Source organism: Leptidea sinapis, chromosome 44 (genome assembly GCF_905404315.1).
Source record: "Leptidea sinapis chromosome 44, ilLepSina1.1, whole genome shotgun sequence".
In the NCBI taxonomy this organism is placed as follows: domain Eukaryota; kingdom Metazoa; phylum Arthropoda; class Insecta; order Lepidoptera; family Pieridae; genus Leptidea; species Leptidea sinapis.
The window spans coordinates 5,824,385-5,844,092 of NC_066308.1; the positions used below are offsets into that span (position 1 = coordinate 5,824,385).

The following is a 19,708-nucleotide window of genomic DNA, read 5'->3' on the forward strand; positions in this document are numbered from 1 at the left end:
TCTGTGTCCTGTCTGCCGTGTCTGTCCGTCATGAAGTCCGGTATCCAAATATGTGCGGATTTGGTCAGACCATCTTATAGGGCAGCGACCTCTGGGGCATCGTCCGTCTTCGCCCAGTGACCATCAGTTGTTCGAGGTTGTGGCCATCTTTTCTGGCGATATGTCCAAAGAACTCTAAGATTCTACGGAGGCAGATGGATGAGAGTCGGGTTTTTACACTAAGAGTGTGAAGGTTAACAAGGTCAAGAAGACAAACAAGTCAACTACAGTGAAAATTGGCTACAATCAATGTATTTTTGTGCAAGAAAAACAAAAGTACACGGACCCGCGCAAAAATTGTTGAATTCACCTCATGATGCACACTGGCACTCACTTGCATAAATAATTATTATGAAATTCATTAAACGACCCATATAGCCTAATGGTTAGTGACCCTGACTACTAAGGAGATTTCAGGTTCGAATCCCGGTAGGTGCAATCATTTATATGATGAATACGGATGATTGTTTCCGAGTCATGGATGTTTATATGTATTTATGTATGTTTATATGTATTTACGTATGTTTAAGTAAGTATATTGTATTAAATATATCGTTGTCCTGTACCCATGGTTATGTCTAGTTTGGGGCAAGATAATTTTTGTAAGTGTGTCAATATACACTCAGCGGCACAATTAACCGCCCACCCTTTTAAAGTGGCAAATTTTGATGTTATCGCAGTTGTAAGTTATTGGGCATAAATAAGTCAAGTGTGAAAGAAATGTAGTGACGTAAAAATTACAAACTACCCACTTAACTTTTTTTTACGCATAAGTTGTGAATAGGATAAATATCGAACTTCGTCTCATTATCGTTATCGTTGCCATACTGCTTACATTGCTTCAGTGGCATTAAAAGTAAACAATTTGAGTTTGTTTTGGTTTCGTAACTTAAAGCTAGTGTTTGGCTAGTGTCATCACAAACATGCCATTTGATGCTAATTCAGTGGCGAGAGCCGTCGCTCTTATCACGGAGTGGTAATAGTATTTTAAATAACTTTAGGATTCAGAACGGCCAGCGGTATTTTAATGGCGTATTAAGTATTTATAGCTTTTTATTATTGCATCGCCGATGATAGCATTAACTGGTATTGATTCAAAGAAATATACATAATACTTATAATAGTCAAAACAAAGAACTACAACTTGAAAAGTTGAAAATTTTCGCAAAATAACACGTACTTTTATTATTTTTATGATAATTTTATCTGTAAGATGATGAATTACACCTGGATTGTGCTGAAGTTCTGTAATTACTTGTTTTTTTTAACCATAGTTAATGATAGTTGAGTAAAAAAGCTTTTCATCGTTTTTTATTCCGGAAACAGTGCTCTAAATCGGTATTTCGGTATCGGAAAATAAACACATTTTTTATTTACCTACATTAGCACAATCCTTAAAGTTCTATATAGGATATTTTATTTATTTAAGCCTTTAAACTACTTTTAACTATACAAAACTGTTATTCTAATATAAATTCTAGTTTATAATTCATCATGGGCGAAATCTCCACCTTTTTCTTCCACAATATTTTGTCAGCTGTTGATCGGGTCTAGAGTACTCCTTCAAAGGCAAGTAGGTCTGCCTCTTTTTCGTTTTACGATAGATAAGATATACTAATACATATATATCTCTATTGAATTAAAACACAATTGAATTGACACGATGGAATTGAGAAATTAACCGATAAAAATTATAGAATTATGCCTTCATTTGTTGGTTGGATATCCACTGTTATAGATAATGTTAGGTTAAAATTATGAGATTTGGTGTTGTGATGCGATGTGATATTGTAAAACTTGCAGAATTAACACCATAATATTAATAACATTTGAATTAACACTATTATTAATATTTATAACATTTTCAATACAAATAGTTATTCAGAGAGAGATCGTAAAGCTAAATTTAATCTTAATTTGGGTATATTTACCAAATATACACAAAATACTTGACACTCCATCTCGACTAAACATAATATATCATTGTTTAAATTATAAATACTTTCACGAAATAAAATCAGCTTCATACACAAGACTCATCCTCGTAATATGAAACATAACGACAAAGGTACTTAACAATTATTTATTTAACTCTGATCCGAGCCCGAATGAAGAGTTGATCAAACAACACCGTAGGTAAACATTCTCACAGCGGATGAAACTCTTAAATTGTCAACAGTCAATTCAAACAGGGACTTCTTAGAATCAAAACCATCTAGCGGGTAATAGAGTTTACTGAGTAAAGAGCAAATAAAATAATAGTATAGTACTGTAGTTACAATAGCAAGAGGCCTTCTTGTTCGCTGTTGCCTCTTCTATATGTTGTGTCTTTGCACTTCGCATTCGTTACAGATTAAAAATAACGGTTAGGAAATAATAATATTACACACTTACTGACGACTTACTTTTCAATAAGCTATCTATCCTTAGTTTAAACTACTAGAGGTAGACAAATCTATCCTCTTACGCTCACTTACATTTCATTAACCTATCTTCTAACATCTAATCTATATTGGACATAACTATGGATGGATAAGATCTTGTCATTAAACGGTGACAGCAATTTATCCGTAACTAGAGATACGTTATTGAAAACTGCCGTTAATGATTATTTTGACTATCGCATCTGCCGCGATAATTAATCAAAATATATTAATGTAGGTCATTGAAATTTATTTTTACAAGTTGGTCTGTATGCCTTTTCTAGTCTGAATCTTAAGTCAATTGTAATTTAGATAATCAATTGTAAGTCAATTGTAATTTAAATAATAATAGAAAATCCTATTGAAAAGATAGCGCTTATTGAACTTCTTATTTTCCACCTTCGCACGACACGCCACAAATTAGGATATCATCCCCACCACCTGGATATGTGGCGGTCCTCCACAGTGCGCTTTTCAAGGAACTTTCTTCCACGCACTACAAAGTTGTGGAATGAGCTTCATTGTGCGGTATTTCCGGGACGATACGAAATGGGTACCTTAAAAAAAAGCGAGCACACCTTCCTTAAAGGCCAGCAACGCTCCTGTGATTCCACTGGTGTTGCAAGATAATGTGGGCGGCGGTGATCACTTAACATCAGGTGACCCGTACGCTCGTTTGTCCTCCTTTTTTAATAAAAAAACTACATTATTGTGTTCCAAAATGAGACTTAACGTCTTATGTCTCAAGGTGACGAGCGCAATTGTAGTGCCGCTCAGAGTTATTGGGTTTTTCAAGAATCCTTAACGGCACTGCATTGTAATGGGCACGGGGTATCGATTACCATCCGCTGAACGTCCTGCTCGCCTTCATCCCTTATTGACTTTAAAAAAAAACTACATGCAAACAATGGACTCACTTCAGGGAAGAAGTGCTGCGGAAATTTGACCTTCTCCTTGGTGGTGACCTTCTCGATGTTGCCGGTGTTCACTTCCGTGCCGGTCACCTCCACGAAGCACCTCTTCTCGAAGTCCCACAGCTTGAGATCAGTCAGCGACGAGTGCGCGAAGTACATGTTGCCGAGTGCCTGCCAAGACATAGTTTATGTAATGCGGTGGAAATGGACAAGCAATAGTGCCGGGGCGGTGGTATTACCACCAGGTATTACTATATCATTACAAATTTGTCATCTGAGCCTTACGAAGGATTACTTCTCGACGATATCGCGATTTTTCACTTATACTTATACTTCTAGCTTTGTCCCATTATAAAATAACTTCAGATCTGGTCATCACAACCCCATCTTATCATTAAATTATTAGCAATGTGAGTTTTTATTGGTATAGCTTATATCTTGTTTATATGGAGAAATAAATACCTTAAATTTAAAGCTATATTGCTATTAATGTTATTGTTAATATAATATATTTCTTTATTGACAGTGTGTGTGGATTGATGCATTAATAGGTACTTCTCAATAACTTTCGTGGTTTTTGATTAATTAATTTACAATTATATTTTTGTAAGTAATTAAGCATTTCATGTTTGAGTTTGTTTGATGCATCACTGCATATAGATTGTAGTTTAAATAATTTGTAAAAGGATGAAGCCGTTAGGGCTATATATCACCGAGACACCACGGTGGCGCAACCGTGGTGTCCGTAAGCTGCCAATCTAGATGCCAAAGTCATGACGCGTCCGACCTGGCCGCGCCACCAAATTGGTGGCACAACCAACCGAACACCAGGTGAGTAGCTCACTATAGAACTGTATACAATTTGGTGGTAGCGGCGACTGGTTGCGCCACCGTGGCGTCCCGGTGAAATATAACATACTAGCTGACCCGGCAAACGTTGTTTTGCCATATAAAGTATAATTCACGCGATAGTTTTATAAGTAATAAAATATTGCCTATATTATAGCCTGTACATCATTTTGTTCTATTGTTAATAGTTTTTGCAGCGCACGCAAAAATAGGTTTTCGATTTTACACCTTGTGTTACAAAATAGCAATTTTATTACGGATCCCTAATATTGAAAAAAAACATAGCCTGGACTACCCAACACTGAAAGAATCATTCAAATCGGACCAGTAGTACCAGAGATTAGCGCGTTCAAACAAACAAACAAACAAACACTGCAGCTTTATATATTAGTATAGATAGTTACAGAAGTGGTGGTAAATGTAAATTGTATGACTAATATTAAGTGTCATTCGACCAAAATGAATAAAAAAGTAGTATGATTTCTTTTGGTCAGTGTTAAACAATTTGTGGGTCGCGAAGCCTTTCTTTCGGGGTTCGCCAGCAGCAGGAATAAGGCAAGGGACACTACAATAAAAACACAATAATTTTAGTGTGATATGAATAAATTTAGTGTGTAATGCAGTGCCGCTCAGGGTTCTCGAAAAACGCCAAAGATTCTGAGAGGCACTGCAACTGCGCTCGTCACCTTGAGACATAAAATGTTAAGTCTCATTTTCCCAGTAATTTCACTAGCCCTTCAGACCGAAACACAGTAATACTCACACATTACTGCTTCACGGCAGGAAAAGGCGCCGTTGTGGTGCCCAAAATCTAGCCGGCATCCTGTGCAAAGGATAGTACTACTAGTAAGTGCCTCCCACTATTAAGCACTTCTTCACAGTAACTATACATGGATATTTTCTAGATAACTTGATATTCAACCGGTACTTAATATATTTATTAAACAGGAGTCACACAACAACCTTTTACTTAATGCGGAAACCTTATAAGAAATCCATTACAATACGTGTTGGATAACGGAATCTTGTTACGATTCCAGCTATATACATACTTACTGTACACGTAACCACATAACACAACCACCATGAAGGTAACAATAAATACCCATATAGAATAATGTGAAGTAATGTCTATATGTAACATATATTTTAACAAACGATATTGTTAATCCATTCAAAAGAAATATTTGTAGTGACGATTCAAAAGTGCTTAATTTAAGCCTAATCGAATAAACCAGTGGGAGGCTCCTTTGCACAGGAAGCCGGCTAGATTATGGGTACCACATCGGCGCCTATTTCTTCCGTGAAGCAGTAATGTGTAAGCATTACTGTGTTTCGGTCTGAAGGGCGACGTAGCTAGTGAAATTACTGGGCAAATGAGGCTTAACATCTTATGTCTCAAGCTGACGAGCGCAATTGTAGTGCCGCTCAGAATTTTTGGGTTTTTTGAGGAATCCTGAGCGGCACTGCGTTGTAATGGGCATGGCGTATCAATTACCATCAGCTGAACGTCCTACTCGTCTCATCCCTTATTATCATAAAAAAAAAATTAAAAAGTTGACTTTGATTTTGAATCTGTGGCATGGCTATACAAAAGTAGGACATTTTAGTGAACATACATATACCAAAATGTCATCCCATAAATTAATTGAAGAAAAAGATAGATATATGTCGGTTATTGAAATTACAAAAGTAGGGCATGAATTCGAATTCATTCTCGGATAACCAAATTAGGATTACGATTGATTGTTAGGTCAAGGTAAGGATTATTTTTAGCTCAATACGTCACTATCTGTAAGGCAAGCGCGCCCTATCGATTAGTTTTCGAACATAACTTATGAAGGGAATGCTTTACTTCAAGTTTGGGAATAACAAAACGTAAAATACAATCGAGTATTCCATCACAGACTGCAAGTTTTGTTCTCTTCAATGAGATTTCTGTTAAATGTTTAGACAAATGTAAAGTTTATTACACTTTGACTTTTCAATTGTTTTAATGCAACTTTTCCTCCTGCATATTGTGCGACACACGACGTACTATCAGCCCGGTTGTCTCGTCGACACCAAGGCACGCACTGAGGAGGTGAAAGTATATCAATGACGTCAATAGTTTCTCACCTGTATAATATTAAACATATAAATAAAATATATAATGATATAACCAAGTAAACACAATGTTAAAAAACACGCGACATGTCGGACTCGCTCACGAAGGGTTCCGTAGGATTCACTTCTTGTAGTTCGTTGTAACTGTGATCGTTGTTTAATATTTATTAGTGTATTTTTTTTAAATTAAGTTATTTATGACGTATAAAAAAAATCTACTTACTAGATCTCGTTCAAACCAATTTTCGGTGGAAATTTGCATGGTAATGTAGGTACATCATATATATATATTTTAGTTTAATCATTCTCCTATTTTACAAGTTTAACCACTTTGGAAGTGTCTCTCGCGCAAACTGTTTTTCAGTTTAGAAAAAAATATCCATAGGTACACGTATGGGTTTAATATAAAACAATTTTTCAATTTCAGTTCTAAGTATGGGGAACCCCCAATTATATTGTTTTTTTTTCTATTTTTGTGTGAAAATCTTAATATGGTTTCAGAGTACATCTACTTACCAAGTTTCAACAGTATAGTTCTTATAGTTTTGGAAAAAAAGTGGCTGTGACACACGGACGGACAGACAGACATGACGAATCCAGAAGGGTTCCGTTGTTTGTCATTTGGCTACGGAGCCCTAAAAAATAACGGGTTGCACTCCGGCAGTGCCGGCAGAAGTGAAAACTTGAACATTAACGTTGTACATTTTTGAATATTTTGGAATGGTTAGGGAATAAATTCGCACGAATTGCTTTATTTATCAGAATAAAAGTACTAGCATTTATGAGGTTAAATACAATATTTATTTATTGCGTGTATACAAATATTAAAATTTATATTACTAACATAAAAAAAATTAACACTTCAGAACTATTACAATTATTTTACATTATTCAGCGAATGTCTTACGGATTTTCGATCAGGCCACGTATCCTGACGCGAGTTTAACATTTTATACCCATTTGTGGGACAAATAGTGCTCAACGCCGCTAAAGAAGTATTCACTTCAAAAATATCGGTTGAATATGGATTGCATTATATAAAAAATAAATACTTAAACCAGAGTAATGGTACAGAGCTCTGTCTCTGCATGTTTATAGTCAATGTTGATATTAATATATCAACTTTATAATTAAGTTATCAAATTGTTTACTCTAAAAGTGAATTTGTAAATTCTTATGAGAAATAAATTCTTTAACTGTAACTGAAGTTAAAGTTTGCCGAGAATCTAATTTGAATCCTTATAACCTTTCACCGAAAGTTCATTTTCTATAATTTCAACGACTGTCTTACGAATTTCCCATCAGTACACGTATCCTGACGCGAGTTTAACATTTTATACCCATCCCAAGAAAAGTGCTCAAAGCAGCTAAATAAGTTTTCACTTCAAAATTATCAGTTAAATATTGATTGCATTATATAAAAAATAAGCTACTAAAACCAGAGTAACGGTACAGAGCTTCGCCTCTGCATGTTTATAGTCAATGTTGACATTGATATATCGACTGTAAGTTCTGTTTTACGACAATAAACAGAACTTTTGAAATTCGAAGTTACCACAAGAGAAAGTACTACGTAATTCGTATAGATGGCGGTAACAATAATATAGCGTGGCGAAGCGTCGCCACGGCCTATATCGCCACGCCAACAACCAGGTTTACCCTCCGCCTATAGATGTTTCACATCAATACAAAAAAGTGTATGTCAGAATTGTCTGCTTGTATGTATATCTCTGTCTACGTTATGTTTAAGTCTACTTACGTCGATAATGATAATTAATATTACATGTTATAATTAAGTTATACCGCGCCGTATACGGTAACTTATAACAAGATATTAACTATTTGTCAACACCTTCCACACTAAGTATTTACCACTAAGTTATTATGTTATCATTCCACATTCGGTCAGACTTACGAACTAATCTTTGTAAAATAATAAATTCAGTGTCCTGATGTTTGTGTCCAGTAAACTCCTAAACTAATGAACGGATTTTAATGGTGATTACTTTATGCGAGTGAAGTTTAGTCCAAATTGAGAGATAGGATAGTTTTTATATGGACTTTATATTTGTTTTGTATGGACATATTTTCTATGAGAGACTTACGGCCGTTCCCAATATACTATCTACACATAGAGATAACTTACTACCTTCTACTGTGAGTAATTAGCTGTCAATAATCTGAAGCTGTCCCAATATACCCGATAAGTCATTGTTTTCGCCTTATATTGGGACGCGTGAATTGTTATTTCCATACAAACTTCAATCGCTGGTAAGCTATAAGTCGTCCCATTGACAGACAGCGTGAACGGATAAGGTGGATTACCGGCGATAAGTTTATTGCGACAGAGAAGTCAACGATAGTTACGATTTTTATCTCAAGTAAGAGATAGACTTAATATTGGGAACGGCCGTTAATGACGCACGGTTTTACAGTTCTGCTTTGAAACAATTTCATTGGAACATATCTTACGAAATAATTCTTGATGTTATGATATATAATGGATGAATTGATTAAAAACAGTATTTTATTTATTACGTACAGAACAACGTCTATCGGGTCAGCTAATTAATTATAAAATTAACTGCACTGAGCAATTTACATTCTGAGATTAGTGTTTTGGCAGAATGTATAGTCATATTATTATGACTATAATATTGACACACTTTTTACACAAATTATCTTGCCCCAAGTTAAGCATATATAGCCTGTGCTATAGCTTACAAGACAATGATATATTTATTACAATATACTTACTTAAACATACATAAATTCATTTAAACATCCATGACTCGGAAACAAACATCTATATTCATCATATAAATGCTTGCAACTACCGGGATTCGAACCCGGGACCCTAGTAGGTAGGATCGCTAACCACTACTATACAGGTTGTCATAGTGTAATAAATTCCAAATGAAATCGGCCTCAAGTGTCTTGTAGGCCAATTAATTGACTGGCGACTTGATCCTGCTGACGTCACAGCGCCGCCGACTTCCGTCCGCTGATGAGAATTTATGACACCAACGATATTGGCCAGCAGACACACTAAGGCCTATCGCAGATGACACACTTTTTGTGCTATCGAGTCTGCGGCACACAAAAAGTCTACATTGCACGCAAAATGTCTTTGGTAGATATAACACAGGAGGTCTACTCGCAAAATCGACAACGATACATTCGGAACGATACGATAATAACCCGAATATATCGCACCTACCCTACTCTAACAAAAATTCGCATTCCATATCGTTTATCGTAACCATAGACTAATATTTTGATTTTTTTACGATGTTAGAGTGAATGAATTATGCGCAAACCTTGAAAAACTAAATATTATCTGTGCTGTCGCTGTTAAGTGTCAAAAGTCAAAACATAGTATAGGCGCTAAGGACCATGCCAGACTCTGCACCACCAATTTGGTATCATTTAAACAAAATGTAAATATTAAAAAATTATGTAAGAATTGAATATGACCATTTAAAATTAAATAAATAATACAAAACTTGCGGATAATAAAATGTAAAAATAAGTAACTCAACCCTTCTCGTCGACTTCCTATTTCTCAACTTAGATTACTTGGTAGTAAAAAAATCCTGTTGAATAGTAAATCACATATAATTATTTTAATAATATTTACTAACCCCCTTATTCATAATAGTCTGCTAACTTAAAGCATTGCTAATTCGCACTCTGTCTTCTTCTATTGACCTAAGTCAGAATGAGAAAAAACACTTCTTAACGGCTGTTTAAAGTTAGCGGACCATTATGAATAAGGGGGTAAGTATGTATATTGTATGGCAAATATATCTATGCAACTTGAAACGATAATAGCAACGACGTTGCGGTGTATTATTTGGTACTTGAGATATAAAAACGAAGAAGAAATAGACAATTTTGGGTTCATCCTATTCTTTCAGAACGATTATTAAAGGGACTGTTTTATATTAAACATTCAGTTCTAAAACTATACCCAAATAAATTTGCACACTTCATTGCACAATTTTTAATTTAAATTTTTGTCATGATACTCTGCCAAAGATGTATCATACAGTGCTGGTCTGTTTTCTATTTCTTGAATCAACATCGACACATCGATATGTCTAGCGCCATCATACAAGTCAATCACTAGCATGTCCAGACTACAGACCAAGGGTGGGATAGACGCCTTAAAGTGACGTTTTCAGAAGACTGTAGTGCCATCTGTTAGTTGGCCCGAAAATGAAAGCTTTGTCAGCTGTCACTCGCTTTGAAACCTTTCAACTTTTCTTTGTGTCACTGCCCACTGGTCATAAAATGGCGGCTACTTCTAGAGTTTGCGCATATATGTAGCTCTCGCGTTCCGTTTTGCATATTTACACTACTAAATCTATCCCTTATGTTCTATGTTGTGACAAAATTAAATAACTAACTCTAAGCGCAATTTCAACATGGTAAAAAATTGCAATACCTACATTAAAAAGTAGAGTTAGTTATTTAATTGCGTCACAACATTAAAAATGAATTTTATAATTTCGAGCTTATATGTATATAGTTATTTTCGGGGCCAATCTCCAGATGGCGGTAGTTTTCAAATAGACAGCTCATAAGAGGGCTCTCTTTTACCTATATCTTAATATATATAAATCTCGTGTCACAATGTTTGTCCTCAATGGACTCCTAAACTAATGAACGGATTTTAATGGTGATTACTTCATGGAGTGCAGTTTGGTCCAACTTGAGAGATAGGGTAGTTTTTATTTCGATTTGGGACCTATAAAATTTTTTATTTTCAATATTTGTTTTGTATGGACATATTTTCTATGAGAGAATTTAGTGACGCACGGTTTGACAGTTCCGCTGTGAAACAATTTCATTCTAACAACAGGGAGCATATTTACGAAATAATTTTTGATGTTTTGAAATATAAAACAGTTGTTTTTTTACTATCTACAGAACAACGTCTGTCGGGGCAGCTAGTATTATTATACTCTTTGCTACAGACTAAAGTGAGCGTCGTCTGCGTTAGCGCGTGTTGACGCGAACATTATATTTTTTTGGCGCGGTCTGTCAGATCTACGAGATTATTTTATGTGTGTGTGTGAGTTTTCACGCGTCGTTTACGATACTGCATACAATTCTATGTCCAATTATCACAGACTAATAAGTGCGTCACGCTCCACGGATAGTCTGTCGTCTGCGATAGGCATTACGATCTCAACATGTCCCTGAGTACTGGAGGCTCTCAATTACTTCTTTACAGTTATATTAAAATACAGTGAGATCTGTGAAGGCTATTATTAATTGTTAAATTTAAATGTACTCTCCCACTACTGGGAACATAATTAAGAATATTTATTTGTACTGTATTTGCACATCCACTACATACCATTGTTTTAAAATCACAAAAATTATGAGTAGCACTCCGGGAGTGCAGACACAAGTGAAAACTTATTATTGTGCGAGTTATGTATCGGGCGTCGGGAATTAAGTTATTTTAAACAATATCATAATTAAGCTAAAGAAATCTAAACGACAATGGGTTCACAATCAGCACTACGTATGGGGTGCCAACGTATGCAGGTTTAGCCGTGTTTGGCATGCGTAACTCGCGTTTTATATTTTTTAGATAAGTACTAGGGTTATTGGGTTTTAATTTCAATTTATTTATGAATTGTATTTTATTAATTATTAGAAACTTTAAAAAACATTTGATATTAATTTATGAATCATCGTTAACAATATCGAAAACTCTTGTATCATTATCATTAAAATTATTACCGATACCGGGCCTAAGGTGGGGTACTCAGTAAAGAGCGGCTAAACTAAGAATTATTACACAAATAAAATTTGAAAACCTAATTTTATGAAATAAGCGGGAGTCGAATCCACGACCTCTTGCGTTCCGTGCGAGTGCTCTCCCAACCAAGCCGGAGCTAATCGTTCGAGTGTCGTATCGTCATAAAATCTTGCATGCTTTGTTCAACTCTCAGGTTGTGGCTTCATCTACAGGATCTGCTTTTTTTTATGGAATAGGAGGACAAACGAGCGTACGGGTCACCTGTTGTTAAGTGATCACTGCCGCTCACAATCTCTTGCAACACCAGAGGAATCACAGGAGCGTTGTCGGCCTTTAAGGAAGGTGTACGCGCTTTTTTTGAAAGTACCCATGTCGTATCGTCCCGGAAACACCGCACAAGGAAGCTCATTCCACAGCTTTGTAGTACGTGGAAGAAGGCTCCTTGTAAACCGCACTGTGGATTTACAGTTGATAACCTGCTCAACCCCAATATATACATATTAGGAAGAAATTGACTTAAGATGTCGCTCTTGCAAATCTAAACAATTTGTTATGTTTCTAAAGTGATAACACAGTTGGAAGAGCACTCGCATGGAACGCAAGACGTCGCGAGTTCGAGTCCCGCATCGTTCATAAAATTTTGTTTTGAAATTATATTTAAGTATTAATCCAAGAAGGTTTATCACATTAAAAACAAAACAAATTGTTAATAATTATAACAACAATATAAATATAAGAACTGACACTGGCCCTCACCAAATATTTCCAAGATATATAAGTGGTAGAGCGAGACATAAAACACAAAACGTGTTTATAATAATTCATGTTTCCCTAATTCCGTTGAACGGCTGACGTCACGGATAGCGCGGTACGCAAGCGGGCTTCCGGACTCCGTTGTTGGCCGCTGGACTATGACGTGTTCGGTGTATATGGACTGCTGTTTTATAATTCCGGTCTCGTCAAATTGAAAAATGGAATAATTTTATCAATTTAACGTATTGTCATCGGTCCTCGATAAATCTACGAAGTTTAAACGAAATCAGGCCGTTTAAAGTGGCTCAAAATCGCGCCCGAATGAGTCGGTTACAAACAAACATACATGCAGGTGAAGCTGATAAAAAGCGAGTAAAAAAGAAAGTTTGAATAAAAACGTTGCGCCATCTATGAGATATTTATGTCAGACAGTACTACAGTTGTCTGTAAAATACTTAGAATATTGACACCACGGACAAGTAAAAAAAATAAAAACGAATGTAGCACCAAAACAAGCCGATTAACGTGTAAATACAATAGCCCCACGCACACACTTACACTACTACAGGCCGTTAGGCGGCCATTATGAAAATTGTCATCGTCTATGACAGATCAGTTTGCATCTCAATAAAATATTTTAAAAATACCGTCGTTCGTTGTGAAAAAGTGTAAAAACGATACTATATAAGTATTTGTGGCCATATAAGATGATTAAAGGGAGTAAAAATTGTGCAACTAGTATCCCCCGTAACCGCACACACACTAGCATAACGGTGCTTCACTTGCTAATATCACGGCGCGGAGTCCTTCTTTTTTTACTCGTCCATGATTGACACTACAGAAGTAGTCCCCGCGTGCCCCTTTTAGATAGTAATTATCACCAGTCACCACATAGAGGCGTCGCAGAGCAATCTTGTGCAATTAACATTAATTAATGCGGCGCCTTTTTCTGCCCTGAAGCAGTAATGTGTAAGCATCACCGTGTTTCGGTCTGAAGGGCGCCGTGGCTAGTGAAATTACTGAGCAAATGAGACTTAACATTTTACGTCTCAAGGTGACGAGTGTAATGCCGCTCAGAATTTTTGGGTTCTTCAAAATCCTGAACGACATTGCATTGTAATGGACAGGGTGTATCAAATACAATCAGCTGAACGTCCTGCTAAAAGGCATAAAAGGCATTTATTTTCTCAAAATTGATTCCTTTAGAATTCTTTTTGATGTCATTTCTTATACTACTAGATACTACTACCGCTTCGGAAACAAATGGCGCTCTGAGAGAGAAGATACGGCGCAAGAAACTCTCCCAGCATTCTTTTTTTTGCGCTCTTTTCAATAAAAATATACATTATTGTACAGTCATTTCTATCGCTATAAAATAATCACAATCTAGTCCCAGGCTGTCCGATCATTTAGATATTCAGCAGTGGAGTAATAGGATTTACGACAGAGGCATTTTTTTATAAAACATTTAAATTTATTTATAGATAATGCCTGAACAGTGGCTGGGACTTTATTGTAGAAGTGTATACATTTACCCTTAAAGCTATTATGTATCTTATGCTAGTCTCAACCCATTCATTAAAAAAAAAACAGCATGCGCCCCAGGCAACCTATTCGGCGCCCATCTAGGGGCGATATATAATAAATTTTAAATGGCACTTGGTCAGTAACTAATGCGGATAAAATGTGTAATCCTAAATGTGAAAACCTTATAGAATACTAGCTGACCCAGCAAACGTTGTATTGCCGATATCAAAATCGCGATACAAAAGTAACTGTTGATCGTAGATGGGTGAAAATTTGAAGTTGTATGTATTTTTTAATGTTGACTCATAATCAAACAAATTTAAAAAAATGTCAAAAAAATTAAAAAAAAAAAAAACGTGTGGACCACCCTTAACATTTAGGGGGATGAAAAATAGATGTTGTCCGATTCTCAGACCTACCCAATATGCACTCAAAATTTCATGAGAATCGGTCAAACCGTTTCGGCGGAGTTCAAAGTTTAACACCATGACACGAGAATTTTATATATTAGATTAAATATCCGGATGACCGAGCCTTGCTCGGATTTTTCAGGATGTACAAAACTTGAACAAAAAAAACAACCGGGGTCTTCTGCTTTCCGGATCACACAATGTCCCATCTGAGCTATAATAGTCTTGTATATAGTGGCGAAATTTACCTTTGTATTCTAATGTTATTGTAGCTGTTTCTCATTCAAACATGGATAAAACCATTTTTTTTAAATTGAAACCTAGCTAGATCGATTTATCACCCCCGAAATCCCCTGCATACTAAATTTTATGAAAATCGTTGGAGCCGTTTCCGAGATTCAGATTATATATATATATATACAAGAATTGCTCGTTTAAAGATATAAGATTAACAATAACTCTATAGAATTCAATATTGTGAATGTTTTATAATGTGTACGTGCTGATATTTTTTATATTATGTTTTTCTGTAACCTCGCGCACCCAGGCTTTGGGCAGCCTAAGCAGCCTTAGAGATAATACATCTCTAACAAGGCAAACACTGAAAATAGAATAAATCGGCGAATTGATAATAACCCTCAAGAGTGGGTGAAGAGATGACGCGCGAGTGCGCAACACCGTGGAAAAATAATTTACGTAAGCACTGTGTGTGTGTTTAATTCAATTGAATGAATTATTATATATATATATATTCACTTATTTTATAATTTTAATGAAATATAGTGTTCTTCGTTTCTTTTTATCTCCTTTTCGGGTCGTTTACAAATTCAAATATTTTTATTCAAAACTAGCTGACCCGGCAAACGTTGTTTTGCCATATAAAGTATAATTCACGCGATAGTTTTATAAGTAATAAAATATTGCCTATATTATAGCCTGTACATCATTTTGTTCTATTGTCAATAGTTTTTGCAGCGCACGCAAAAATAGGTTTTCGATTTTACACCTTGTGTTACAAAATTGCAATTTTATTACGGATCCCTTATTTTTAAAAACAAAAAAACACAGTCTATAGTCTTCCTCGATAAATGGACTACCCAACACAACAAACAAACAAACAAACAAACACTGCAGCTTTATAATAATGTTTTTTATGAATTTTAATATGTGAAAAAACTTAAACCTTAAACTTAAGTTAACTGAAAACTTAACAACTGTAGTAAATCTACCAACTATAGTTAGCTAATTAAGTTTATTTTTTACCTCCTTAGAAAGTTAGAAAAAAAATCTAATTAGTTAATCATTTTAAACTATTCTTTCAATTTGATTTCTGAACGACGGGGGACACATCAAAGGAAAACAAAACTGTTGTTTTTAATTAATTCCAAAGACTTTCATATTTATTCACCTTATAAACCTTCCGTGGACTTTCACAAATAATTCAAGACCAAAATTAGCCAAATCAGTCCAGCCGTTCTCGAGTTTTAGCGAGACTAACGAACAGCAATTCATTTTTATATATATAGGATGTGACATCATTTATTAAAAGTCAAAAACTACTACCCATCCAAATTGCCCCAGACTTGAGTAGAATGGGCGCAACAAACTCAGCGGGCTTTTTTATTTTCATGAAAAAATATGTTTACAAAGTAATATTGTACAATTAAACTTATTATTTAATAGTCTGTGGGCGGTCGCTCCATTCCTAATCTGTGGTATCATTAAGAAAGTCATTTATGTTATAGTAACCTTTACCACACAAACGTTTTTAAACAATTCTTTTGAATAACATAATACTTTTGTTTTGAACATTTTCTGGGATCTTGTTGTAAAAGCATAATATATATACATCGCCCCACAAAAGACTTACTAACCCGACGAGTAGTAGGCATTATAAGTTTATGTCTGTTCTGTAAAATAATATAGAAAGCTGTTGATATTAGATCTGCTTGTGATAATGGAAAATAATGTACCAGTGGGAGACTCCTTTGCACAGGATGCCGGCTAGAATATGAGTACCACAACGGCGCCTATATCTGCCTTGAAGCAGTAATGTGTAAGCATTATTGTGTTTCGGTCTGAAGGGCGCCGTAGCTAGTGAAATTACTGTGAAGGAGACGAGCGCAATTGTGGTGCCGCTCAGAATTTTTGGGTTTTCTAAGAATTCTGAGCGGAACTTCATTATCAATCAAATCAAAATCAAATTAGCTGATTTTATTTTAAGCCCATTCATAAGTATTTTTTTTTCTGTATCCTTAATAATTCATTGTAACAAATAGGAGTTTGTAGTATTGGGTAATAAAAGTCGTGTTGTAACTTGTCTTAGTAATTATTATGTTTATTTGTTTATGCTATATTATATATACCCATGCTTTAAAACCTCTATTAAAGATTCTGAAACAGTTAGCTTATTGCCAACATTAAAACACCCAATGTTCTAATAACCATTACATCATCCAAACGAGTGTTGTAATGTACTGAATTTCATAACAACACACATATGTTTTTTTCGATCCCTTCATGCGCAAAGATTTTCAACAGATAGCCACATTCTTATTGCTCGATGCGTGGTATCTGTATAAATAAAAAAAAAGAACATTTTCGTTGACGCGCGTTCCACACTACCAGAACGTCGCGCGCCGTTAAAAAAAAGTATATTATTCAAATCCCCGCCATTTTTCTTCGATATTTTTATTGTTTTGCTTACAAAAAATGAGCGATTCATTTTAAACGCTGAATATTCGAGTGAATTTTAGTTATTGCACTATACAAAATGTAAATTACTACTAAAATAAATAATTGTTTCATTAATACTTAGTTTATTTGTATCAGTAATGAAGGATATTAGGTTACTACTAGGACTGGTGTTTTAATGTTAGCAGTAAGCTAACTGTTCCAGAATCTTTTCGAGGATTCGTATTCTGGGTGTAGATAAAGTCTTGTATGCAACTGTTGATAATTAGGTATTAAAACACTCATGTGATACTATTTTGTGATACTTTTTTTGGGTACCACAACGGTGCCTATTTCTAACGTGAAGCAGTAATTTGACGGACCCTAGTCTCTTTACCAGTTGTATCGAGGGCAGGTGTGAAGAACAATATGATGACTGATGAGCGAAGAATAAGAATATTTTATTTTATTCCCACCTCAATGAGAAAGCTCTCTTTTAGTCTCTGGTACGAGGAAGAAAAGAGCCCGATATCTCCCGGCAAGACGACTTTTGTCCCTCGCACCAGGGACTAACAGGGAGCTTTTTTACCCAGGAGGGAAAAAAATCGTATACGCACCATGAGAGACAATTAGGACATTGCCACCCGCGATTGTTTATATGCAATATCCCGCGGCTGCCCAGTTATCCTCGCGAGTTCAAGCTTCCGAGATTGTGCCGGCTCTACTCTGGACTAAGTCAGTAAGTCCTAGGTTCAATTCTATATGAAAAAGGCTCCAAATTGCATTGATACTTGAACATGACCAAGGACGGCCTTTCGATTCGTCATAACTTGAGTACCTACAGTGTTCTGGTCAGGATTGTGAAGTGGCATGCTCACAATATTGTGAATGATGGATGGACTCTTGTGGAGGAGCCTCCAACTAGTAATAACCTTAATAATAATAATAATAAGCTGGGACCACCTCCAAGCTCTACTGGGACCGATCTATCATCACGGACAGAACTATCATTGCTAATAAGCCTGATATTGTGTTGGTAGATCGGTTAGAGCGTCGGGCATTTATTGTTGATATCACCGTTCCATGTGATGATAACCTTATGAAAGCTGAAATAGACAAATTGTCGAAGTACCTAGACTTAGCACACGAGGATACTGACATGTGGGAAGTTGTTTCAACAATTGTCCCAATAGTCGTTTCCGTAGACGGTCTTATAGCAAAGAGCCTCGACCATCATCTCAAGAGGCTCTCACTTAATAACTGGATAAAGGGTCAGTTACAGAAAGCAGCTGTTTTGGGAGCGGCACGCATCGTGCGGAAGTTCTCTGTCACCACTAACCACCGGAATTGTCGTGAACCAACGCCGGCGGGACTCTATTTTTTATATTTATATTTGTAATATTGTTTTCTATAAATATGTTATATATATAAATGTAGAAAATAAGATAAAATTGTAATAAAGATAATAATAATAACTAATTTAGTTAAAAGCTCACCGTGAACTTGTCGGGCGAGCTGAAGTCCTCGTCTAGGAACACGCGCAGCTTGTCGAAGGGCCTCAGCTCGGGACTGCTGGCCAGGCGGCTGACAAACTCCTGCACGTGGCGCGCAGAGTGCTCGTACGACTTCCCGCCCACCTCCTGAAGGTGAAGAGCCACGAACCGCGGCTCCAGCCGGCTGATAGCCTGCAGGAACTCTGCCGTCCACACCGGGACCAGCACCGACGGCTGCAACCATCAACTCGTTCAAGCAAATGATTTCTAGTAGTCCGGTCAATTTAGACCAAAAAATGAGAGTGAAGTTACATAAAGTCCCGTGTATGGAATTTTTTTTATTCAAGGTCAAAGGTCAATTCAAAAAGAAATAAAAAACGCGCTAAGTTTACTACCTCATGGGTGGCGTGGAAACGTGTGCATATTATGACGATAACTTTAATAACTTTTTGAATCGTTATATCTCAGAAACGGTGGCTCGTAAGAAAAAAGTATTGATACATTTTTCATAGATAATTTTATGATCTACAATTTTTGTCCGAGGTACTTTTATGATAAAACTTACGGTTTTGCTGAAAATTGCGAAAAACTAATTTTTTTGACCTTTGACCTTGAATAAATTATTTCCCATGCACGGGAATGATGGGGAACTTTTAAACATTGTTTATAATTATGTTTTGAACAATTTCACTGATTTTCAGCTTGTTGGGACTTTATGTAACTTCGAATGTCTAAATTGACC

The 19,708-nt window shown here is 35.9% G+C and overlaps 1 protein-coding gene across 3 annotated transcripts in view; it reads right to left on the minus strand.

Moving 5' to 3' along the window:
- LOC126977232 (inositol polyphosphate-5-phosphatase A) overlaps nucleotides 1–19,708 on the minus strand; it is an 81,092-nt gene that overhangs the window by 46,757 nt on the left and 14,627 nt on the right. For all 3 annotated transcript variants that reach the window (XR_007732177.1, XM_050825961.1, XM_050825960.1), the window contains exons 2-3: nucleotides 18,970–19,200; nucleotides 3,380–3,547 (exon numbers count right to left, since the gene is read on the minus strand). Coding sequence is in view for 2 of the 3 variants with exons in the window: in XM_050825961.1 (XP_050681918.1) it covers nucleotides 3,380–3,547; nucleotides 18,970–19,200 (399 nt within the window). In the remaining variant the exon portion in view is untranslated. The remainder of the gene's footprint in view (nucleotides 1–3,379; nucleotides 3,548–18,969; nucleotides 19,201–19,708) is intronic.